The following is a 27,104-nucleotide window of genomic DNA, read 5'->3' on the forward strand; positions in this document are numbered from 1 at the left end:
ACAGAATAAAAATCATAATAAAAAGGGTGTGCGTGCGTGTGTGTAGTTTTAAGAATGTCAAGATCTCAAAATCTTAAATCTGAAAATATTCTCTTAAGAACTAATATTTTAGCAGTGAAGAAAATCGTCGTGTGTAACTTAAGTGATTTTAGCTCGGTGGAAAACAGTGTTCTTGAGAATGCAATAAATCCCAGAGAGCGTTGTCTGAAAATGGCCTAATTACCAAAAGATGACTCGTTTGTCACTGAGAATTTAAGAGGAAGCCCAAAGTGTGGTGAGGTGTCGGATTCTTTATCTCTGTATTATTAATTATAATATTTCCGATATTTTCTTAATAAAATTTATTATTATTGTTTTCGTGGTTATTATTTTTCTGCTGATTATTTTGCATTACATTTTAATTACAGGGTTTAATTATAAGTCCCAATTCACAACTAATGAGACCCACTTTTGAATATGTAACCTTTGCTATGGAACCATCACCTGGAAAAATACACGTAAAAACTCAGAAAAGGACAAAAGATAAGCAACAACGCTCATTCCGGAGCTGAAGGGCTCGAACTAACAGTAAAGGATTAGGGAACTCGACGACACTATAATTAAGAAGACGAGGATGAGGAAAGACGACAGAAAACTGTCGTTTTCCTTAAATTTTTTTAAGGAAATGGTAAAGGTGGTTAAAAAAACGTGGTTCGCAACAAGGAAGAAGGAAAGGTGATGTAGAGACAATAATGAGACACAAAAATATGAGAAAGCAGGTTACACTAGATGGTCATTCAAGCTAACCCAATATACACCATTTTAAAGAATAACATTTAAGAAAAACTTGGGAACCAAGTTACATTAAATTAGGAGGGTTTAGGAGCGGAGCTCGACCCATCAAGCATATCTACACGAGTACACACACGTGTGTGTGTGTGTGTGTATTCGGGACCAAAGAGCAGAACTCAACCCCCGCAAGCACTAACTAGGTGAATACAACTAAGTGAATACACAATGGCAGTGGGATGATGAACTGGGCGCAGAAAATATCAAAACGCACGATAAAGAGAAGCAGAAAGGGCTGCTGCTTATATCGACTGAATGAGAACAAAGATTCGACAAAGCTTCAAAGCACAGAAGCAAAGTTACGAGACAAGACCTGCTTGACTCAAAGACAAGAAAGATGAGAGTGGGACGGAAGGACACATCATGCAGCCCATCCTCTCGAGTTATCACGTCACCAAAATGATGTACTAAATTAACCGAACCTTAACTTAACCGACGACCCACGAATAGAAAACGCGACAGCCCATCAATTTAGCTAGCCGCTATGATTCACAGAACATCATATTTTCACGACGGAGATTTTTACGTCAAAACATGAAGTATTATTCCAGAGAACGGGTTGATGGAGCTGGAATGACTACATTAAAACTAACCGGTGGATCCAAGAGTGAACACTCACCCCTTGCAAGCACGAATAGGTGAATATAAGTAGATAAGTCCACACACATGCTCAGAGCGTCTTCGTCTGAGGAGCATTGCTGGCTTCTTCAGGATAAAAAACAAACACTGTAGATATGAGCTTATGAATGGCATTGAGAGTTCTGCTGCAGCGAATGTAATGAGAATGAAAGGAGAGAGAGATCTGAAAGGCAATATACAGCCTAAGGGGGGAAACTATAGCAGACATAATAGAGAAGAATGTGGCCATAATCACAACATACAAGATACTAAAAAGGTAAAACACGAGGTAGTCAATGACAGTCAATAATATGTTCCAGCTCTATTGTGAGATGTGATTCATACGTGCTCATAGTGTGGACCTCAAACAATTCAAAAGAATTAGTAGCAGAAGTAGTGGAAGCCACCTCGATTCACAGCGTTAAAAGCAGGTTTATGAGAGCGAAGAGCCAGAGCTCAACCCCTGCAAGCACAACTAGGTGAGTATAACTAGGTGAGTATACACACTCACACAAAGGCTGTATATCTGGGCGTTCTACAATTTCTGGATCATGATATCAGCCCTCGTTTTCCAGTTTCACTTCTATGCTACCTAGACTTCTATCTCGACTCCCACTCTCCCTCCTTCCCCCTTCCTTCCATCCTTCATTCCCTCCTCCTTTCCTTCCATTTACATCGCCCTCTCATCAACTTATAATTTTCATTTCTCATAATATTTTATACTTTTCAAATGTTATTCATTTTACAGACTCAATGCTTTCATTCCATTTTCCTTCCTAAGGCTGTATTATTTCTCCTATTTCATTCTTTATATCCAGTATCTGTCCTCCATTCCCATTCCATCCAGCCAATTCCCTGATATTTCCCATTGAATCCTTATCTCTTAATCGCTTGCTTACATTCTTCACCTTCCTCAGCGCAGGCCCCCTGACCCTCCCTGCCCTCACCTTCCTCAGCGCAGGCCCCCTGACCCACCGTGCCCTCACCTTCCTCAGCGCAGGCCCCCTGACCCACCCTGCCCTCACCTTCCTCAGCGCAGGCCCCTGACCCTCCCTGACTTCATTTTCCTCAGTCTCCCCCCCCCCCCCCCACCTGACCTTCTATGCCTTCTTTCTTTGTTTCCCCGTGGAAAAAAAAAGATGTTCTTCCTCGCCCCGACTCCACCCTTTGAACTCCTTCTTAACCACCACCTTCTCACCTCCTTATTCGGTTAGCGGTTGCCTTCCTGGCTGGACTAGTTTTTACTCCAGTACCTCACACGCTGACCTCTCTTCTGGGTCATCGCAAGTCCACTTCCAGTGAAATATATATATATATATATATATATATATATATATATATATATATATATATATATATATATATATATATATATATATATATAATTGGGGCACCTCCTCTGGCTGAATTGGTAAGGACCCTTATCCTCAAGTAAGTGAAGGCACTCGAGGTAGCCTTGTATGCTATCTCGAGTGCTTCTGTGTATGCTCACCATAATGTGTTTCGAGGGTCTCCTGTTTTTTTTTTTTTAAGTAATTACTTTTACAATTTTGTATTGAGTAGCTTCAACCTTTTCTTAATTTATCCCATTCCTCTTAGCTATAATTTTTTTTACGCGTAACTAATTTGAGTCTTTAGTGTACAGTCTGTGTTCCTCACTTTGAGATTATGCTTCAGTGTCTATTTTAATTCCCCTTAGGATCTTGCATATCGTTACCATGTTTCCTTACCTTGTTCCTTCTCCCTTCATGTGTGGTGACCTACTGGGGCTTATCTGTTAATGAATATGAGGTAGTAATACCTATCTCTTTATGCTCCTTGCTGCTAATCTCCATATATCTGCTGCCTTAACATTTTATTATTTACACGTTCGAAATTTTGGTCGAATCTGGATGATGTGAAGTTGTGGCCACTCAGCCATCCAGACTGAGGTGCACACTGAGCACCTCAGTCGTGCCTCAGTGTTCACTGTGCACGCTTCACACACTTTGCAGCATAATTAGTTTAATAAGGCCCAAACTTGCAACAAGGCCAGTGAGCGAGCATAAGCCTTATCTTCTTGCAATAATATGGACAACTCCCTCACCTTCTCCTTCTTATCCTTCTCCTTATCACGGTTTCTCCTTCCTCCTCCTCCTCCTGCTTCTCTTCCTCGACAAGAAAAATACATCACTCTGTAATAGCTCTTCACCTTCACTAATTTAGTACAAAATAAGACAAGAAAATGAGAGTTGCGTGAAGAACATTACAGCTCGACTCTTGATAACGATGAAACAACTGACAGAATTATACACATACATCCCTGTACATTACACTAATACAGGAGACCTGCATCTTCTCCTGCTCCACTGCAGTTATCAACCAGATACACCTGTTCACCTTCACTGCAGTCATCAATCAAATACACCTGTTCACCTTCACTGCAGCTTCATCGATAATGCTTAAATTCTATTTATTTTCGAAGAAAATATACAAATTATCAGCTTTAAGCAAATATTTTGTTGGAAAGAGCATGCTATACACATATACAACACCTATGTGAAGCTAACACCTATGTGAAGCTGCAACTATCTGATACACAATTAAACAAAGGATGCAACACATATTGCTGCAGAATTATTTCAACATGTGGCGAATCAGGTATACAAAGCGCTGGCATTCCTGACACGTTTACAGGAAATACATTCTCTAACCTGTTTGATATATATGTATTAATTTAACAGGGCTAACGATTAACGTGTTGAATAATTTTCCCCTGATGGCATTTTGCAATCTTTTGAAGGACTTGAACTGTCTTGTAATAAGATAATTATCAGAGGACAGAACTACTAACTGCTGTATATGACACTTGGGGGAAGGGATAAGAGGGGTAAGGATCTAGGATATGAGGGCAAGGATCTGGGATGTGAGGGTTAGGATTTGGGATGTGAGGTGGCAAGGATCTGGGATAGGATGTTTAGTTTAATTCATTGGTTATGCATCCCTTAGCCATCCTATGAGCAGAGGTGGAAAGGGTTAACAGAGGCACATAATGTGCTCAAGATCCCCAAAATTTATTTAGGATAGGACAGAGGAAAGGAATAGTGCCCAACCACTTGGACAGTCAAAGATCGAACGACCGACCTGCAGGAAGCAAGGCTGTCGTTCTACTATCCAGAACAAGTGGTTGGGACACTTCATGACAAACGCCACACCAACTCGTGCCTGTAAAATATTGTTTTATGACCGTGAGAACCCGGTTAATTATCACGCGGCCTAGAAATATGCTTTTCCACAACACTAATTAGCGCTGAGGGACTTGTACCACATTACCACTGAATATGATCAAGGCCGCAGACATTTATTGCCGAGTAAGATAAATGCTGTTGGCGTTCGTTACTGAATAAGATAAATGATTCTGGCATTATTATTGAGCAAGATCAGTGCTGCTTGCATTTAGCACTGAACAAGATCATTGCTGCTGGCATTTGCCGCTGAAGAAGATCAAGGCCGCCGGCATTGATCAATCTCTCAAAACCTTGCAAGAAAAGATCGCGTGCAAGTTCCTGTCACACTTAACCTTTTTAAAGCTTTCTGAACTTCTTCCTCCTCCTTTATATAAGCCTCATCACCCCCTTACACAGACGACATCACCCTTTACACACACGTTACCCACACCTTACACAGATGTGTCACCAAACCTTACACAGATGTGTCCCCCCCCCCATCATCCCCACCCATCCCCTATACAAATGCGACGTCACCCCCCTTACATACATGTAAAGCGTACATGGTCTTTATGGCACCCGCACTCTGAATCTCAACAGCCATTGGTATTATGCTGACGATGACTAAAATGTTTATGAATGTTTCTGAAGCTCGGTTGGTTTTGACGGAGTACGGAACCACTGTGGCCATTTGCTGGCCAAATTCATTTGCATTAAAATTGCCTTGCTATGTTTATTGCCTTTATGGCATATAATTTCTTACTCATCTGTGTTATTTCTAACATGCTTTGAATTCAGTCTCCCTGGCACTGTTTTGTTGTTTGTGACTTATTCCTCTCTCTCTCTCTTTCTCTCTCTCTCTCTCTCTCTCTCTCTCTCTCTCTCTCTCTCTCTCTCTCTCTCTCTCTCTCTCTCTCTCTCTACGAGTGTGTGTGTGAGAGAGAAAAAGTTTAAGGTGCAATTTGTTTTCATATTTGTTATGGGTTACTGTTCATTTCCACTGTAATGGAAGCCAGTTGTATTAACACGTTCTTCGTCATTTAATCTTTCCTCTATATATTTCGTAAAGACATGGCACCTTCCCTCCCTGATAGTTCCCTTCCCTTTCCTTGCCCTGACTGACTGACATTCTAAACACCGCCTTCGCATCACCCCTGAACTTCCATGTTTAATTTATAGTCTGTTCTTGTCTGACGGCCTTTTGTATAATCTTCGTATGTCTCAAGTCTTGTGTCTAATGTCTTAAAAATTAATTACTGGAGCGTTTTGGACCTTTTCAGGTCATTGCCAACAACTTGCCAATGATCTGAGGTCTATTGTGCTTCAGTAATAAATTCTTATTTTTGTTATTCCCCATTTAATAAATCAGCGATTATTGATCTGCGCTTGTACTCACGTAGTTGTGCTTGCGAGGGCTGAGTTTAGGCTCTCTGGTCCTGCCTCTTAACTGTCACTCAACTGGTGTAGGGATCCTGAAGCCTATTGGGCTATATCATATCTATATTAGAAACTGTATATGGAGTCTATGGAAACGGTATATGGTTGAGTGAGTGAGAGAGTGTGTGTGTGTGTGTGTGTGTGTGTGTGTGTGTGTGTGTGTGTGTGTGTGTATTCACCTAGTTGTGCTTGCGGGGGTTGAGCTCTGCTCTTTCGACCCGCCTCTCAACTGTCAATCAAGTGTGTGTGTGTGTGTGTGTGTGCATGTGTGTGTGTGTGTGTGTGTGTGTGTGTGTGTGTGTGTGTGTGTGTGTGTGTGTGTGTGTGTGTGTGTGTGTGTGTGTGTTGATACGGAGTGGTAGGCAATGGAGAGCGGAGTGGATGGTAATGGATTCCGAGAGGCACACGAAACCTTTCTCTCTGAAATTTAGCATAGACTACCGTGGTATTCGGGCGGATAAACTTCATAAACCGAGCATGAGGACAAAGCCATATAGCAGGTCCTCAGCCCCAATCACAATATGACGCTACGCACGGAACGCTGCGGTCTATATCACCTGCGTGAAGAATACTAATCTTGGACTCATGACCGCGATACTTAGCTAGGGACCCCGGCTGTATACGCCGGGGAATACGTTATTAGAGGATCCTGACTCTTGACCCCTCGTCTGGTTCCTTCATTCCTTCTTCCTCCCCCACTGACCACGTGGAAGTTTGATGTAATGGGTCTCTGCACACCAATGGGTTTTCTGCTCACCAATGGGTTTTCTGCACACCAATGGGGTTTTCTGCACACCAATGGGGTTTTCTGCACACCAATGGGGTTTCTGCACACTAATAGGGTTTCTGCACACCAATGGGGTTTCTGCACACCAATGGGGTTTCTGCACACCAATGGGGTTTTCTGCACACCAATGGGGTTTTCTGCACACCAATGGGGTTTTCTGCACATCAATGGGGTTTTCTGCACACCAATGGGGTCTCTGCACACCGCGAGGAGCAACAAGTAAAGACTACGGGAATTAAACCTCACGTCGATGGAAGACAGAAGAGTTAGAGGGGACATGATCACAACATACAAGATTCTTAAAGGATTTGATAGGGTAGATAAAGACAGACTATTTAACTCAAGTGGCACACGCACTATTGGACACAGATGGAAACTGAGTGCCCAAATGAGCCATTGATACATTAAAAAAACAATTGTGTCAGACTAGTAAACAAATGGAATGCATTAGGAATATTTTGATGTGGTGGAGACGGACTTCATACACAGTTTCAAGAGTTGATATGATAGAACCCAATAGGCTCAGGAACCTGTGCATCATTTGATTGACTGTTGAGAGACGGGACCAAAGATCCAGAGTTCAACCCCCGCAAGCACAACTAGGTGAGTACACCAATGGGTCTCTACACAATTACGCAAAAAAGAAGTGTTATATGATAATTGACAGCTAATTATATCTAAATTTCAAAGGTAATTAAAAACAATTATATTTCACAAACAGAATATAGGAATGCCACAACAGAGTCATATTTCCCTGGTCAGATTAATTCGTATTATCAGCCAATATGCATGTTTCCCATTATCGAAACGACACTCTGTTAGAACAAATGCACAGAACATATTAAATCTCTATATACACTGCGTGTATAGTATTATTGTACGCAATTATAACTCGTTGAAACCCATCTGTTACAAAATAAACAAATCTACTTCAAATATATATATATATATATATATATATATATATATATATATATATATATATATATATATATATATATATATATATATATATACATATATACATATATATATATATATATATATATACATATATAACTGAAAACTCACACCCCAGAAGTGACTCGAACCCACACTCCCAGAAGCAACGCAACTGGTATGTACAAGACGCCTTAATCCACTTGACCATCACGACCGGACAAAATGAGGTGATAGCCTAAGCTATTTGAACCACCCCACCGCCGGCACTCGGATAGTAATCTTGGGCATAGCATTTTACCAAATCACCTCATTCTTTGGGGCACACGTGAGGAACACAAATGCGAACAAGCCTGAATGGTCCCCAGGACAATATGCAACTGAAAACTCACACCCCAGAAGTGACTCGAACCCATATTCAGGCTTGTTCGCATTTGTGTTCCTCACGTGTGCCCCAAAGAATGAGGTGATTTGGTAAAATGCTATGCCCAAGATTACTATCCGAGTGCCGGCGGTGGGGTGGTTGAAATAGCTTAGGCTATCACCTCATTTTGTCCGGTCGTGATGGTCAAGTGGATTAAGGCGTCTTGTACATACCAGTTGCGTTGCTTCTGGGAGTGTGGGTTCGAGTCACTTCTGGGGTGTGAGTTTTCAGTTGCATATTGTCCTGGGGACCATTCAGGCTTGTTCTCATATACATATATATATATACATATATACATATATATATATATATATATATATATATATATATATATATATATATATATATATATATATATATTTGATATGTTAAGCATAATTTATGTTAAAGATAATCCCGGTTTTAAAAATATAAAAATTCTAACAAAATAGAGTCAAAGAGTTTCCTTACATTAACTGGAAATTTACAATTTAGGGGAAAGTAGTGTAAAAAGATTTGAAGAGATATAGTTTGCCACTTGAGATATAGTTTTAGATATAGGTCCCACAGGCACCTCGTGAGCGATATGGTCTTGGTTAGAGTCCTAGCCAGAGAGGATTGACTGGGCACCAATCCCAAACTGTTCGCATTTCGTTCACCATTGGGTATACCAGGTTGTTAACTGATTGTCGGGAATAGTAGGGTAAGGCTTACTAAGCTAAACAGGAGGATGGGAGGCTGATGGTGATTGATGGTGTTTCAAGGTGAATGTTCAAGCTCAACATGTGTTGCAGGCGATGATCACAATAACGTGGCTAAAGAATGTTGACCAGACCACACACTAGAAGGTGAAGGGACGACGACGTTTCGGTCCGTCCTGGACCATTCTCAAGTCGATTGACAAGTCGATTGATCGACTGACTCAACATGTGTTGTTGTGATTGTTATTCTACTACCGCTCAAAGGGCGGGTATGGAGGGAACAACTGCTCACAAGATGGGTACTGGGTCCACCTCAACTCGCTCCATGAGTATGGTGGCCTTTGGAGTGTTATGGGATCCACTCTCACAGAAATTGGGATATTTGGTCCACTACCACTCACAGGAGGCGTATGAGATGCAGTATAACAAACTAAATATAATTTTTATTGCACGTAAAACACACACACACACACACACACACACACACACACACACACACACACACACACACACACACACACACACACACACACACATACACACGAAGGTGAAGGCTGACTCCATACACAGTTTCAAATGTAGATATGATAGAGCTCGAGAAGCTCAGGAATCTGTACACCTTTAGATTGACGGTTGCGAGGCGGGACCAAAGATCCAAAGCTCAACCACCACAAGCACAGACTAGGTAAGTACACACACACGCACGTTCGATCAATACAACCCACCGTACAGTGTAAACAAAGAGCCCAGTAACTAATGTTCGGATTTAATTCTCTGTTTGTTCAGGAATTAATTAACGACAAAATTTTAATAATTAAGCGATAGTTAACTAGTTTGCCAAATCCCACGACGTAGAGAACTGGGAGCAGTTTGTGAGATATCATGAGAACACCGTGTATCATCGTAAATGTGTTACATATATATATATATATATATATATATATATATATATATCGTGAGTGTGTGTTATATCTTTGCGATTAAGATCGAAGTAAAGGATTAGCTATATAGGGAAAAAAATATGTAAGTACTCAAATAAAATTAAAAATAAATATATAAGGAGTTAAAAGCAAAAATATTGAAAACAAAATTAAACTGTAAATAGTGTACAAATGGAGATTGGGAGATGAACATACAAATAAATATATGTGAAGGAAACACAGAAATGCAGTAACAGAAAGAGGCGACGGAAGACTGAGTGTATGAGAATGAAAAAGAGAGAAGAGAGGAATATGATAAAACACTACAGAGGATGGAAGAGAAATAGGCTTTGGTTTAGAATTTAGAAAAGAGTATAATAAAAAAAGGAGTAAGAGGGGTGTTGAATGAAGACGTAAAATATCATACGAAGAGGAAAAAGAGAAGGCAATAGAATCACAGGAAGCAGAAAAATCAGATCAAGCAACAGGCAAAAACAAAACAGGTTTTGAGAGAGATAAGATAAGATACTAAGGTAAGATACGAGATTGAATGAAAGATGAGACAGTAGGAGGAGTTTGGATAATGAGAAGTGAGAAAGTACGTGAGAGACATGAATGAGGTACGAGAGGGAAGGAATCATCCAGGATCCTCCACAAGACGAGGCAGGAGAGAGAAGGAATCATCCAGGATCCTCCACAAGACGAGGCAGGAGAGGGAAGGAATCATCCAGGATCCTCCTCAAGACGAGGCAGGAGAGGGAAGAAATCATCCAGGATCCTCCACAAGACGAGGCAGGAGAGAGAAGGAATCATCCAGGATCCTCCACAAGACGAGGCAGGAGAGGGAAGGAATCATCCAGGATCCTCCTCAAGACGAGGCAGGAGAGGGAAGGAATCATCCAGGATCCTCCACAAGACGAGGCAGGAGAGGAAAGGAATCATCCAGGATCCTCCACAAGACGAGGCAGGAGAGGGAAGGAATCATCCAGGATCCTCCACAAGACGAGGCAGGAGAGGGAAGGAATCATCCAGGATCCTCCACAAGACGAGGCAGGAGAGGAAAGGAATCATCCAGGATCCTCCACAAGACGAGGCAGGAGAGGGAAGGAATCATCCAGGATCCTCCACAAGACGAGGCAGGAGAGAGAAGAATCATCCAGGATCCTCCTCAACACGAGGCAGGAGAGAGAAGGAATCATCCAGGATCCTCCTCAAGACGAGGCAGGAGAGAGAAGGAATCGTCCAGGATCCTCCTGAACACGAGGCAGGAGAGGGAAGGAATCATCCAAGATCCTCCTCAAGACGAGCTCGTAGAGGGAGATAAATTGAAGCGACTGGCCAAGGTGTCGTCACGACGAGAAGTTATAACAAGGCGGAGGGAGGAGGCTGAGAGGTGAGAGATCCGGCGAGAGAGGTGCGAGAGATCCGATGAGAAGGGGTGTGAGATGACAGAAGATGCCGGTGAGAAAGGTAGGTGAGTGGTGAGAGAGAAATGAGAAAGTGTACAAGACGGTGAGAGAGATGCCCAAGGGAATGAAAATGCTTCGAGACAAAGATAGCAACTGCATCAGAGAGAGAAGAGAAACAGGAATGGGAATGAGGAAGAGAATGTGGACAGGGGGAATAGAGAAGGAATGAGAAATATTGACATATAATAGGGAAACAGATGGAAGAGGTGCGAAAAAGATTTCATATGGTCAGAAAACTGCATGAGCAAGAGAAAGGAAGACTGAGTACTAAAGGAGGAAGAAAACAATAATAGTGTACAAGGTAGGAGTTCTTATAGACAGGAAATAAGATGTTAAATTAAAATATTTTGATGCTTAAAGGTATGCATACGAAATGAAAAGAAGGAAGAACAGAGCACGATTAAGCGTACAAGATTGATGAACTGATGAGAGAGTGCACAGGATGGGAATTGGGTGCATAGTAACTGAACTAAGATTGAGGAGAAGGGCACGAGGATGGGAAGCAGACTCCCCCCCATCCCTCCCAAGTCTGCTGGACACGCCACCACTGACGGGATGACCAGACGCAGCCCTCGGGTTGAGGGATGGTTGAGGCGTGATCTATGATAGGTCAGGCCGCAGAGGGAGAGAAGCAAGGAGGGAACTTGGAGTGCTGAGGTTGGAGGGAAGGAAGGGACGGGGGGCGATGGGAAGGGAGGGACGGTATGACTGGAAAAAGGAAGAAGATGGAGTGAGGGATGGAGGTGTTCTGGAACTACTGGGGTGATCAAGACAGATGATAGAGACAGAAGTAAAATGATCCGTGTGAAGAACACTTTGTTTAGTACATCTTGTAAACCTCACATCAAAAGTTTATATTTTCATTATAGAAGGGATTCCAGATAGTTTACTGTTAATAGGTGGTATGCGAAATAAGCAAACAAGAACAGCATCTACAACAAATAATTACTCATAGAACATTATTTGTTATAGAATAGATATAGATAACGGGTTACAGAACATTATGTAACCGTTATCGTCGCAGCTTGCCGTGTAACACAGCGATAGGACATACAAATCTATATGCTTATGATTCATTAATGACTTAAATTATTTATGATCAGCAAGATTAGGCCATTTTTTGGGTGTTACTTCTGGTGTTGTGTTCGATACGAAAGAATGTTTTGGTTACGTTGTGGGGCGTGACATTAAAGCCAACCTGATTGTCCAGTTTTTGTAGCTGTGATATCCTTGTGCTCCACACTCGACGCTACTCACAGCCAGGCTTTGTGTTCCAGATTTATGAATTGGCCATTTCAAACGGGTCTATAATTGTCTGCCTGGATATACCAGGCATGTACGTGCGCCGTGACCCAGAAAGCAAGAGGGGGAAATCTGAGTATGTTTAAACAGTATTAATAACCACTTATCTGCGGCACTGTATAAGAATTCCAGACAACATTCGATGCAAGATGAATTTGATGATTATCTACGATAATTAATTTGTGTTTACTGACCACCGAAGGGATCATTAACCCTGGTCTTTGAAATTATCTTTTGGCTACAGTGCAGCTCATGCATGTTCAACATACATTCAAACCTTGTAGGTTGAATTACTCTTAGCTGACATAATATAAACTGCTTTCATAATAGATTCATCCATACTGATAAGCGTGGTATACATGAACACAAAACGTTAGCAATTATAAGCAAAAATTATGCAAGAGACTTAAGCACACGTCTTGAATTGCATTTTTAGTCAGAACGATCAAACTGGACGTTCATTACATTATAAGAAATGCCACTAGATATGAATGACAAAGCAGGAAATGTTTTATATCACCATATTTAATAATAATACAATCATCTCACTCAATATACAGGACTTAATCTGATCTTTGACATCACTTCGTTCTGGAAGGCGACCAACTTCATTCATGCATTCCACAAAAACTTTTATGTAAGCGAGATCGAACAGTGATAACGTTCCTAATGTCTTAACCGCTCGTGCATTTGATCATTGAAGAGATCGCAACCCTTCCTCGATAGGTCCTTTTGCATATGTAGAACCCAGCGTCTCGTTCCGCTGTCTGCAGTGCCTGTACCAGCCAGAGACACTGGCCCATGGACCATTCTAACCACTTGGTTTGTGTATAAGAAAAACTATTTATTGGATAACGTACGGGAAGCAGACACGTCCTAACTTTGTTCACAGAACGATTCAACGGTAGGCCACTTATTCCTCTTGGAAATTTACTTGTGAACACCGAAATATCACAGCCATGTTGTCGTCCATCCATCTCCACGCACGCACGCACGCACACACACACACACACACTCACACACACACACACACACACACACACACACACACATTGTCTCGCATACCACACAGGCCGACCTTTCAGCCTCCGATGTCAAGCTTGCATGCTAAACAAGAAGTGTTCGTTTTGGTATGCATTCGTAGCCTTCAAACATATCTTTAAAACATAGCTTCTTCGAAACAAGACACATTCCTTATGTCCCAGGAAACTCAAAGACTGACCACAGATCACAAAACAAATTTATGAGGAGACCACGATGATAAATCAATCAATAATAATTGCAGACCCAGAGGAAGTGAATTATTAAGCAATTACGACTATTTAGCACTTGAAAGGGGTCAGGATAAGGATTTGGGATGGGGGTCACATCTGCAAACCATGAAGTGATTATTATTATTATTCTTTAAGATACACCTATCATGTGCTTATGGAATGGTTTAAACTAAGGTTTGGGAAGCAGAATAGCTGCCTCATGGGGCTCTATTTTGGTCACTTTCACCCAGTTGGTAGAACAATGGGTTAACATCTTGAATTGTCAGGGATAGATTTGCAATGCTATAAGTAGATATATAAGCCAAGTGCATAATTACGTAAATAGAAGACAATCTCGTGTTTGTAATAAATTTTGTGACAAAAATAACTGTCTATTTGAAAGTGTGTAACTTGGTGTTGCGTTTAAGATATATATATCAACCTCTGAAGGATTATTAAGCCCCCTCCCTCCAGATATATATTAACCTCTGAAGGGTTATTAAGCCCCCCCCCAGATATATATCAACCTCTGAAGGATTATTAAGCCCCCCCCTCCAGATATATATCAACCTCTGAAGGATTATTAAGCCCCCCCCCCAGATATATATCAACCTCTGAAGGATTATTAAGCCCCCCCCCCAGATATATATCAACCTCTGAAGGGTTATTAAGCCCCCCCCAGATATATATCAACCTCTGAAGGATTATTAAGCCCCCCCCCCCTCCAGATATATATCAACCTCTGAAGGATTATTAAGCCCCCCCCCCAGATATATATCAACCTCTGAAGGGTTATTAAGCCCCCCCCCCAGATATATATCAACCTCTGAAGGATTATTAAGCCCCCCCCTCCAGATATATATCAACCTCTGAAGGATTATTAAGCCCCCCCCCAGATATATATCAACCTCTGAAGGATTATTAAGCCCCCCCAGATATATATCAACCTCTGAAGGATTATTAAACCCCCCCCCCAGATATATATCAACCTCTGAAGGATTATTAAACCCCCCCCCCAGATATATATCAACCTCTGAAGGGTTATTAAGCCCCCCTATTAGCTTTCTCATCAATCAGTAATTATATTTTAGTACCGAACATAGTTCAGTACTACGGTAAACTCTCGAGGGTAAACCTTTCGGTGTCTGTATATTCAATCGTGAAAGTGGCTACGGTGGCAGTGCACTGAGGCAGTCAAGCCGATGGTATATTTGGTTATATTGACATATTCGAAAGTTCCATCGGATAAAGTCATTCTTCAAATAAACCTATGCACTTCAATAGTACATTTTATAATGGAACAGTTAAAGTTTTGATCGTCATGCTTGAGAAGAGACACTGCCAAATTAGACAAACTTTAGCGTCAAGAGTAAAGCCTGAACAAAAGATTAACAGAAAATCATACGAAACCTATTAAAAATACCACAATTTATTCAGCCCTTAAATAAGAACAATATAAGGCGATTTATCACACATCTACGATGATAAAACTGAATCAGTCTTCACCCCTGGAAAGATGTACTTTAACATTCCATTTTAAATAACTCGAAACAATGCCTTTAATTTAGACAAGTATTCTCATAATAATCAATGGATCCTGCAATTATCATATGGAAGAATTTACCAAATTAAATATTTAAGTGTAATAATCTCACATGCATTTAAAAATAGAATTAACAAATACTTGTCTGGAAATCGATGCTAAACCTTCTTTGTACCATCATAAGCGTCCTGTGAACAGACGGCTTAGCTTGGACCACACGGTCTGATGCTCTCAGATATCCTTTGTAATCCTTTGTAATAGTATAATGTACTATTTTGCGATTATTGAGAGCATTCAGTGTTCTCATCAGCCGTGTTGCCATGCCAGTCTTGATCCGGCAGGCCAGACCTGCCCGCTCCTTGTGAACTGCGAACTTAATAAACCCGTTCAAATCCAATTATTCCTACCAAGGTTCGATGCCCTTGAAGCTTTGCAGCGATCCAGACTATACTTACTATAAAGTCTGATTTTGAAGGGCTTGAATGCATGTAAGTTTGGTGCGATTAGGAAAATCTTGCACTATATTAATACAAAATTGAATATGCAGAAGATTTTCATTTTCAGAACAATGTGTGAAATATATGAAAACACAGAAAAAAATATACACACACTAAGATATATATATTCCACTTTTCGGTGTATATTTACTGAGTGTACTTCATGTCTCAGTTATGTTTAAAACTCAAGTATACTTCCCCCTAGTTGGATCATTAAGCTTTATTGACGACCTTAATTACCCTCCAGAAATTGTTAGGCCAGAAATATCCACCAACTCGCCCGAATTTCCCTGCACGAATCCACGAATCAATCCATCCTTCAAGTTAACTCGTGCAATGACGCAGGTGAACGCACCTGCTAAATTACGTCCAAGTTAGCCGAGAATTTCATATTCATGGCGATCCCTTAGCTGGCAGCAATGAGTCTTGGCGTAGAGCTAATGCAGTGACTCGCTGATAGAGCGATGCAGTGACTCGCTGATAGAGCTAATGCAGTGACTCGCTGATAGAGCTAATGCAGTGACTCGCTGATAGAGCTAATGCAGTGACTCGCTGATAGAGCTAATGCAGTGACTCGCTGATAGAGCGATGCAGTGACTCGCTGATAGAGCGATGCAGTGACTCGCTGATAGAGCTAATGCAGTGACTCGCTGATAGAGCGATGCAGTGACTCGCTGAGAGAGCGATGCAGTGATATATTACGTCACTAATACATTTAATATATCATTGCTCCCATATACTGATCAATCTTATGCATAATCACTGGTGTATTCATAGAAATATACAACAGTGCAATTATACACATGCAAAAGCTTAATAAAATGTTACACTGTTAAAATCATACACACACAGATGGTGTCAGAGATACAAAGAGTACCACATTGTTATCATACACAGATGGAGTAATACACATACACACAGATATCTCCATATAGAGATGTACAGATGTCATAGAGATATACACAGATATACGAAGATACACAGGCGCCGCAACATAGCAATATAGTTTCACAACCTCAGAGAGTCTTACACGTCTACAAAACGGTTGTTTATGCTACACAAGTCGGGTGGAACTATTACGGGCTATTCATGCCCGTGCCATCTGTTGGGTGCCTTAATTTTTATCAATCTATCAGTCAATCGGTGGAACTATTCTTGAACGTTAGTAGTGCCAATGTGATGCTTGTCTCTTCCTTGTAAGAGTTTAGATAATTGTCTCTTCCTTGTAAGAGCTAAGATAATTGTCTCTTCCTTGTAAGAGCTAAGATAATTGTCTCTTCCTTGTAAGAGCTAAGATAATTGTCTCTTCCTTGTAAGAGCTAAGATAATTGTCTCTTCCTTGTAAGAGCTAAGATAATTGTCTCTTCCTTGTAAGAGCTAAGATAACTGTCTCTTCCTTGTAAGAGCTAAGATAATTGTCTCTTCCTTGTAAGAGCTTAGAGTCACGTCTATTCCTGAGAGTTTTTAAATTACATTTTCTTGAACTTAATATTTTAATCAAATGCAGTTTACATTTATATAATAATACTAGTTTTGCTAAATTATAAACAAGTTATAAACCCAGTAAACTGTTGGGTATACATTAAACTTCAATTTAATGATTGCAGAATTGTTTTTTGTTTAGTGTATGTAAACTAGAAAGCAAATGTATAAACATGTTTCTGTATTAAACGAATAATTCCGATGAATAATATCTCATAAGACAATGAAAAGACAATATACAAGAAAACATTAAAACACCGGCAAAGATACAATGTTAAGGAGAGTTGCTAAGTTATGATGACTAGACAGCACTACAAAGGAGGACAAGATAGCTGGATATGAAAGAGTGAAGGAACGGGGGTCAATCCACTTCAATCATTGGATAGAGAACGACGCCTGGATAAAGCAGTCCGTCGCTGTATCGATCAGATGGATACGCTAGGAAGGAAACAATGCAGAAATTATATTTATAATCGGCATGAATCATCGGGGACGAAAAAAAATTAAATGCGCAACGAAACCCGTCACAAGATAAAACGGTGGTTTGTTAACGGGAGAGATCCACAACAGAGTAATTAAAAATGTTAAGCGTTGACACAGATGGAAAGGGGGGTTGGTTTATGTGGTTGGGGGTGGAGGGGGGGGGGGTGCCAATTGAGGTTAGGAGGACGGAAAGAATGAGGGGGGGGGGATGTAAGAGCAGTGCTAATGGTGCGGATTGACACCGAATGCTTGTAGACAGAGACAGGAAGAGAGAGTGAAGAACCAACTTACACTCACAAAGGCTGAACCTGACATTGAAGGACGGGAGTGTGTGTGTGTGTGTGTACCTGTGTGTGTGTGTGTGTGTGTAAGTGTGTGTGTGTGTGTGTGTGTGTGTGTGTGTGTGTGTGTGTGTGTGTGTGTGTGTGCACTGCATTGTGTTGCATTTGCATTACTGTGTTTGAAGTGCAGGGGAGGGTGGAAGGGGGGGGGCCTAGGAATGACGAGAGGGAAAGGAGGAAAATGAGGACTATTGGAGAGTTAGTCCTCAACTGACCACTTACCTTACCAAGCATCCATAAATCAATGGAGAACATTGCAAGCTACTTGAAGCTGACGGAGCTAGAACAACAGTTGCGCGACGATGACATATTCACTTCAAACTGAGAAGTGACGGAAAATAGTGAAGAGAAAGTACTAAGCCAGGATGACTAAATATCACATGGAAGAGAGTATGAAGCCAAGGAGCTAGGGTATGAGGCCAAGGAGCTTAGGTATGATGCCAAGGAACTGAGTTATGAGGCCAAGGAACTGAGGTATGAGGCCAAGGAGCTGGCGTATGAGGCCAAGCAGCTGGGGTATGAGGCCAAGGAGCTGGGGTATGAGGCCAAGGAGCTGGGGTATGAGGCCAAGGAGCTGGGGTATGAGGCCAAGGAGCTGGGGGTATGAAAACATTTGTTGATCACAGATCAAACTCTGTGATCACTGCGAACGCCAATCTTAAATGACGGGAATCCAATGCTCTACCGACCAGTCCAACTGGATGTAGCCGAGACCTGTTCAAATATTCATCTTATCATTGTCAGTATCTGCTTCTCCACTATTATTCACTGTACCAGAGTATTCATCACGTTAAAAGAAAATACATCGTTATTGTATTTTAATATCAAAGAAACATATGTATTGCAAGTTCCAAAATACAATCCTGATTCAGTAAGATGTATTTTTCAGTGATAATTTATTTGCTTGCCGAAATATAACAATAATTATCTCCACTGTACGTGGGAAGCATCTTTCCTAATGGTGATTAAACACTTGTGAGTCAGTGATGGTGAAGGTTGTATTGGTGATTGTGGCGATGGTGGTAATTGTCATAGTGGTGGTGATGGTTGAAGAAGATGGTGACCATTGGAAGATGGATGATCACCATCTTCCAATGATGGTGATCATTGGAAGATGGTGATCATTGGTGGTTAGGGCGTCATATAGATCACAATGATCATCTATATAGATGGTGGCGATAGTAGTGCGGGTCATGGTGATAGTGATAAGTGAGGATAATGAATAAAATGGTGATAAAGTGATGATGATGATGATGGGTGCTGATGATGAGGATGAATGAAGTGGAGAGAGATGGGGTGTTATTGGGCCTCTATGACACTCACCAATGATAGATGGATGGGTATGGGGTGCATAATAAAGAAAGAAATTGAATTCATGCTACCCACTACACTCAACCCTTTATCGCTTTTTATCGGGTTTAATGCCCTTCATCTCTACCACCCATGTAGAGTATAAGTATTTACCACCCATGTACAGCATCACCACTTTCGACCATCCACAGCATCACTGCCGCCCATCTACGTCATCACGTCCACCCATCTACTGAATCACCACTGCCAACCACGTATGGGGTCACATTAGCCACCTACTTTTCGATTCAATCTACCTCTTACCTACAGTTAACCTTTGCCCCCACCTGCTGCCTGACCCCTGACCTCTCACCTGTTACCTGACCTCTGACCCCACACCTGTATGTCATCCCTCAGACCTCAGACTCTACTGTTTTTTAATGCCTTCGCAATCTGCAGTTTAATGTAGCATTTCATTATATGTTTATTCTATCAACCTTTATCCATTTCCAACATTCATAGCCTTTACATCCATCCCCCAGCATGCATCAGCCCTTAAATCCATGCCAGCATCCATCAACTTTTCGTCCATATTCAGCATCTCTCAATCCCTTCATCCCCGGCATCGAGCAATCCCAGCATCCATTCCCAGCTAATATTTGAAAGCCATCACTTGCTCCCTCACCTGCCTTCTCTCTTCATCTCCCGGGCAAGCATCCTTGTGCCGGCCTCTCCTCCCCACCCACCTGAGATGCCATGCACGATACCAAGCAAGAACCGGACCCCTCTGGCCACTGACCTCCCTGACTCCTCCCTTGCTTCGACCCTTTGCAAGGCTCCACACACACACAAACACCTTAGCCTTGTTGCCAGCCCGACCGTGGAAATCATTCCCCAACCTGTTGGTACAGAGGTGAGCAGGTATTTCACCAGGGCTTATCGTTAAACTATTTAGCCTTGAAGCTAATTTGATGGTTTTAATATAAACTTGGACGATTACAACACTCCGAAAGTTGTTTTGCGATCGTGTCATATGAATTCCAGATGAAAACATCCCTGTAGTTACCAGTCTGGTCGGTGAATGCACCGCTCGAGGATAATGAGTAGGCGCATAAGAGCGCTCGCGCCGTGAATGCTCCAAAATTTATAGTGACTGGCCTCTGGGGAGTACAAATTACAGACTTAACTGGCGTGGCCATTACGATCTCAGCGAACGGCATTGTTGGCCTCACGATCTACTGCTGGTGTGTCACGCCTACCTCGTGCTCTTGAATACCTCTTGTCTGACGATAAGAGAGCCGTGTTCACGTGCTTTTGAAGTAAGTTTTAGCGTGTTTTCAAGTCCGAAGACTTGATCAAGAGAGTCAGAAACCAGCATATCTGTGATTTTAGTATCAGGCCTTCGGACTTTCTGAGTTTTATAAATGCTTAAAAAAACATTGTGGATATATACTACCGCATGATTGGCCGAACTGTTGAATTCAGATTAATTTTTAATCGTTAAGGAATGCAAATTACACCAGTTCAGCACCTGTGGCTTAACTTCCCAAATGAACCAATTTGCATTTGTACGTGAGAGGGTGGAGTATGTAAACTGTTGAGGGAAGGGCATGTTTAATTGTGGAAGAGTAGAGCAAGTCAATTGTGGTATTCCAGGGGCTGTCAAATGTGGGAGGGTAGGAGATACCACTGTGGGAGGGCAAAGCATACCAAATGTGGAAGGGAGGTCATACCATTGAGGGAAGACGCGTGACATGACAATTATGGGAGGGGGAAAGCATGACTTGGACCATCGGGAATTAAACACCGATCTGCATGAAGGGAGATCATAATGCAAAAGAATAACTGTGTGTGTGTGTTTTATCGGCCACAATTAGGTCGCAGAATAACACGCTACTAGAAACTAGCAGCATCACAGAAGATCTACGATGGTGAAGAATAACACAGATAAGAGTCAAGATAGTGCTATACATGACGTACACATCAAGACTCAACCTAACATCAATAAATCCCTGGATTATATGTTTAACAGATCTCTCACCCAGTCCATGGAGGACAGAAGAAAATGTATATATGCTGGTTAGCATTGTAAATGTGTGGCCACGTCAGTGGTAGAGAGCAATAATAACAAAAAACTCTTAAGATCAGATTAACTCAAAAGAGACCATACATTAAAGTACCTTTGACTGGGAAGTAGTTACATACAGTGCTAAAAACAACTACGAAATCACACAGCCCAAACTACGCCCATGAAATGGTATGAAAATGACGACGTTTTTGTGTCATGGAGCATTGATAAATGTTCATGACGGACCGAAACGTCGACACTGTCATGTCATATAACATGTCAAGACTTGGTTGTGTGTTCCAACCACGTTACTGCAAGTTATTCTCTGTTAATTATGTAATCTAACCCCCGCCTTAATGCCGTTATCCCTCAGTACTGAGATACCTTGGTCATTGTGCAATTTTATGATCCCTTCATTTAATTTCCTAAATTTTTTGGAATATATTTCGCAAAGAACCTCAGCTTCCGTAATTGCATAATTAATCAGCGTTCTTCAAAATAGAATTAATTAATTGTGAAATTATTAATGAACCATTCAATGAATTTAATTCAGTGTAAATTGAAACAGGAGTCTATTATCTCTGTTATCTCTCTCTCTCTCTGTCTCTCTCTCTCTCTCAGACAGAAACGAAACTGCAACCCTAAGCTAAGGGCTAAGCCCTAACCGGAGTCATCAGGTCAGCAGCTTGTGGTAATCGACTCACCGATCATAATATGTGCAATCCACAACATAGTGAGAAAAAACATTTAATTCAATTGGATCACCTGGGATCGAGCTCGGACCTGTAAAACATAGTCAAGATGCTTCAAGAAAGGAAGTAGTCTCACTGCTCTCACACCAAACATTTAGATGTACATTGAAGCATTCATATCTAAACATATCAATTAAAACCTGAAAAAAACTGTTCATCCCTTGGATAACCAGATGACTGAACTATGGATGTTTGAACAGAACTCACGCTTCCTATAATTATGCCGTAGGAGAGGAGTAGGAAGGGGAAGTATGAACAAGAGAGAGAGGCTGAATGAGGGAGGGAGAAAAGATTTTGTGTGGAGTGGAGGAACGTGTCAGTCATGTATGCTACGAGTTGAGATTTTGGGCACACACACACACATATTATATTATATTATATATATATATATATATATATATATATATATATATATATATATATATATATATATATATATATATATATATATAAAGCTCAGTGCATGGCTTTTAACAACAAAATATTGAGTCATTTTAAAATCCTCCGACAATATATGTGGAAATATGCATGTTGCAGAGTAAGCTCAACAGAGTGCCATTTTAACAGTAATTAAAATCTGTATAATTATTCCTACTGTTTGGGACAGGATGCCTGCATGTATATAATAGGCTTGCATCGAAGTCCCCCTGAAACGTCGAACAAATTACCTTCTCCAGGATTCATCACTACAGCTACCTAATTCTCGGTACCTATTAACAGCTAGGTGCGCAGGTGCATTAGGTAAAAAGAAACTGTGTTCAACCACTTCGGTCACTCCTGGGAATCGATCCCGGGATCCTTGATTATTGGTCGAGAACGAAGCCAATTGTATAACATTTTAATGTGGCGTCACAAGATGACGCCACTCAGCAACAGTCACTAGTGGACGCCACTCAGCAACAGTCACTAGTGGACGCCACTCAGCAACAGTCACTAGTGGACGCCACTCAGCAACAGTCACTAGTGGACGCCACTCAGCAACAGTCACTAGTGGACGCCATTCAGCAACAGTCACTAGCGGACGCCACTCAGCAACAGTCACTAGTGGACGCCACTCAGCAACAGTCACTAGTGGACGCCATTCAGCAACAGTCACTAGCGGACGCCATTCAGCAACAGTCACTAGCGGACGCCATTCAGCAACAGTCACTAGCGGACGCCACTCAGCAACAGTCACTAGTGGACGCCACTCAGCAACAGTCACTAGTGGACGCCATTCAGCAACAGTCACTAGCGGACGCCATTCAGCAACAGTCACTAGCAGACGCCACTCAGCAACAGTCACTAGTGGACGCCATTCAGCAACAGTCACTAGTGGACGCCATTCAGCAACAGTCACTAGCGGCGCCACTCAGCAACAGTTACTAGTGGACGCCACTCAGCAACAGTCACTAGTGGACGCCACTCAGCAACAGTTACTAGTGGATGCCACTCAGCAACAGTCACTAGCGGACGCCACTCAGCAACAGTTACTAGCGGACGCCACTCAGCAACAGTCACTAGCGGACGCCATTCAGCAACAGTCACTAGCGGACGCCATTCAGCAACAGTCACTAGTGGACGCCACTCAGCAACAGTCACTAGTGGACGCCACTCAGCAACAGTTACTAGCGGACGCCACTCAGCAACAGTCACTAGTTGACGCCACTCAGCAACAGTCACTAGTGGACGCCATTCAGCAACAGTCACTAGCGGACGCCATTCAGCAACAGTCACTAGTGGACGCCATTCAGCAACAGTCACTAGTGGACGCCACTCAGCAACAGTCACTAGTGGACGCCACTCAGCAACAGTTACTAGCGGACGCCACTCAGCAACAGTCACTAGTGGACGCCACTCAGCAACAGTCACTAGCGGACGCCACTCAGCAACAGTCACTAGCGGACGCCACTCAGCAACAGTCACTAGTGGACGCCATTCAGCAACAGTCACTAGTGGACGCCATTCAGCAACAGTCACTAGCGGACGCCATTCAGCAACAGTCACTAGCGGACGCCACTCAGCAACAGTCACTAGTGGACGCCACTCAGCAACAGTCACTAGCGGACGCCACTCAGCAACAGTCACTAGCGGACGCCAGTCAGCAACAGTCACTAGCGGACGCCATTCAGCAACAGTCACTAGTGGACGCCATTCAGCAACAGTCACTAGTGGACGCCATTCAGCAATAGTCACTAGCGGACGCCATTCAGCAACAGTCACTAGCGGACGCCATTCAGCAACAGTCACTAGCGGACGCCATTCAGCAACAGTCACTAGCGGACGCCACTCAGCAACAGTCACTAGTGGACGCCACTCAGCAACAGTCACTAGTGGACGCCACTCAGCAACAGTCACTAGTGGACGCCACTCAGCAACAGTCACTAGTGGACGCCACTCAGCAACAGTCACTAGTGAACGCCACTCAGCAACAGTCACTAGTGGACGCCACTCAGCAACAGTCACTGATGGAAGATAATTGAAGGCCTCTGTGGTTATCGAGCAATATCTAACAGACAATTTAAATTAAAATTACATTAAAAACTACAAGTGATTTATCAGCTATTAGTACTCTACATGTTTATTCCAAGTTCGATACACCTATATTGCCACTCCAGAGCTGAGAAGAAATGCAAGTTGTTACTTTAAATAGAAGTTTAAGGTCAGTTCTTTGAGATCTGTAGCAAGTACAAGTGTTTTACGTCTCTCATACAGTTTGTATTTTAAGTGAGAAGGGTCATTGTTGTTATTGTATCCCAATGTGTTTTTATTCATATCTTGAGGTTATCTTGAGATGATTTCGGGGCTTTAGTGTCCCCGCGACCCGGTCCTCGACCAGGCCTCCACACCCAGGAAGCAGCCCGTGACAGCTGACTAACACCCAGGTACCTATTTTACTGCTAGGTAACAGGGGCATAGGGTGAAAGAAACTCTGCCCATTGTTTCTCGCCGGCGCCCAGGATCGACCCCGGGACCACAGGATCACAAGTCCAGCGTGCTGTCCGCTCGGCCGACCGGCTCTCAAAGCCTCAGTCAACTCAGCAAGACATATTTCTTGTTTTAAACTTGTTCTTGGAACTGGTATCATTATGATAGATTTGTCGTGCTTCGGTTAACAATGTTCTTTGAAGGAATCTCTATGTAACGAGATGTTCTTTGCCCAAATTGTTTCCTGAATTGAATTATATCAATATCCTCTTTCGCAGTTTCTTGTTTAGCAAGTTTATTTCCAGCGTCGATGTCCTTCACGCGAGTGTATACTCCTAGTTGTGCTTGCCGGGGTTGAGCTTTGGCTCTTTGGTCCCGACCAGAGAGTGTCGGGATGGTATCCACGTGAAGGTCATAGTGTGTTCTTTAATGTAGTGAGTGGCGAATAGCATTATATCGTTTGGTTTACCGTTGTCGATGACATCTGTTAGGCTCCTCGAGGACCCCGAAGGTTACCTTTTGGCCCTTCACCAGAAAATCACCAACAACATTTGCCTGTAATTCCCGGGTCAAGCATTCACACTCAGTTGGAATTTCCTTTTAGATTCAGGTATCGATAAGGCAGTGCTACGTTTCCCATCCTCGTCTACCGATCGTTCGCCCAACCACTTGCAGTACTGGACGGAGGAGTGAAGGTCTCGCTTCATGCAGGTCGGCGTTCAATCCCCGGTCGTCCAGGTGGTTGGGCACTATTCCTTCCCCACCCGTCCTTTCCCTGATCCTTATCCTCATATCCCAACTAAGTGCTATATAGTTGTAATGGCTTATCGCATTCTCCTGCTAATTACCTAACCTTACCGATTGATTGCATTAGCTAAGGATAGGGTTAGAACCCGTACTGACATATCAATGAGGTTTTATAAACGTAGGCAATGTGCCCTTTGGTATAATGCTTAGCGGTAGGAGGCTTCACAATGCCTCCTACCTCCTAATTTTGTTGTTCCTGGGTTGCATATTGATATCGTGGGAAGACTGTCAAGAAATATGCGTGGTCCTGGTCCAAGGAGGCCTGGTCGACGACCGGGCCGCGGGGTCGCTAAACCCCGAAATCACCTCAAGGTAACCACCTCACCTCAAGATAGGTCTTATTCCACATAGTTTTTTATCTAATGTCTGGTGAAGTGATTTGTATCTATTTTCAACCTACGTGTTGTCTGAAAGGTCTTTATGGCAGTTGCTGGTTTTTGAGGTTTCTCAGTCAGCTGTGTTTTTTGAGATGATTTTTATCATTTTAAATTATTGAAGTCGAAAGATATTAGTAATGTTATTTGTAAGTTTATAGACTGATGATTCAGTTAATTTTGAACTGTGATTCGTCCAAATACTACAGACATTAACAGACTTTCTGGAGATTACTTCCGTCATGATATATTTTTATCGATTTTTTAATTGCCGCAAAATAAATAGGAAAAAAACAGCTGTTGTAAAATTCATCGAGGCATCGTTCGTTGTTGAGGAATGTATGTATATGGCTCCATAATATATGGTAAATGTTTACAATTTATCGTGAAAAGTTCGGTCATAACTAGTTTTGTTGCAGCAGTTCATGTATAATTATTGTACAATTAAAATATTGTGATGCAAAAGATACGTCGACAACGCATCGATTTCATCCCGTTCGTGAACCGTGTTCGTTATCAGACTAAACGACAAGTGATCACACACGACCATTGTTGACATTCGTGCGGCGCGTGAACAGTTTCTTGTACTTCCGCTGAAGGTACGTAAATCCTCATCACGATGCACGAAATGTGCACCGCAATGCAAGGAAAAAAAAAACTTAAATGTCACATGTAGGAAGAAAACATGATTTGAAGC

General features: G+C 42.1%; 1 protein-coding gene across 1 annotated transcript; it reads left to right on the forward strand.

The window, feature by feature from the left end:
- The first annotated feature begins 21,427 nt into the window (after positions 1 to 21,427).
- LOC138358777 (PAX-interacting protein 1-like) lies at positions 21,428 to 24,781 on the forward strand. Its single transcript, XM_069316951.1, has 4 exons — positions 21,428 to 21,578; positions 23,176 to 23,606; positions 23,702 to 24,469; positions 24,512 to 24,781. The coding sequence occupies exons 1-4, from the start codon at positions 21,428 to 21,430 to the stop codon at positions 24,779 to 24,781; spliced, it is 1,620 nt and encodes a 539-aa protein (XP_069173052.1).
- The last annotated feature ends 2,323 nt before the right edge of the window (positions 24,782 to 27,104 follow it).

This window comes from Procambarus clarkii, chromosome 86 (genome assembly GCF_040958095.1).
Source record: "Procambarus clarkii isolate CNS0578487 chromosome 86, FALCON_Pclarkii_2.0, whole genome shotgun sequence".
Lineage (NCBI taxonomy): Eukaryota > Metazoa > Arthropoda > Malacostraca > Decapoda > Cambaridae > Procambarus > Procambarus clarkii.

Bases quoted from the DNA above. Each gene is read 5' to 3' on its own strand.
- LOC138358777 (XM_069316951.1), top strand. From the start codon at position 21,428: ATGGTGAAGAATAACACAGATAAGAGTCAAGATAGTGCTATACATGAC. The intron at 21,579-23,175 runs GTTAGCATTGTA...TGGCGTCACAAG, and splicing joins AAGAAAATGTATATATGCTG to ATGACGCCACTCAGCAACAG. The intron at 23,607-23,701 runs GTGGACGCCATT...GACGCCACTCAG, and splicing joins CCACTCAGCAACAGTCACTA to CAACAGTCACTAGTGGACGC.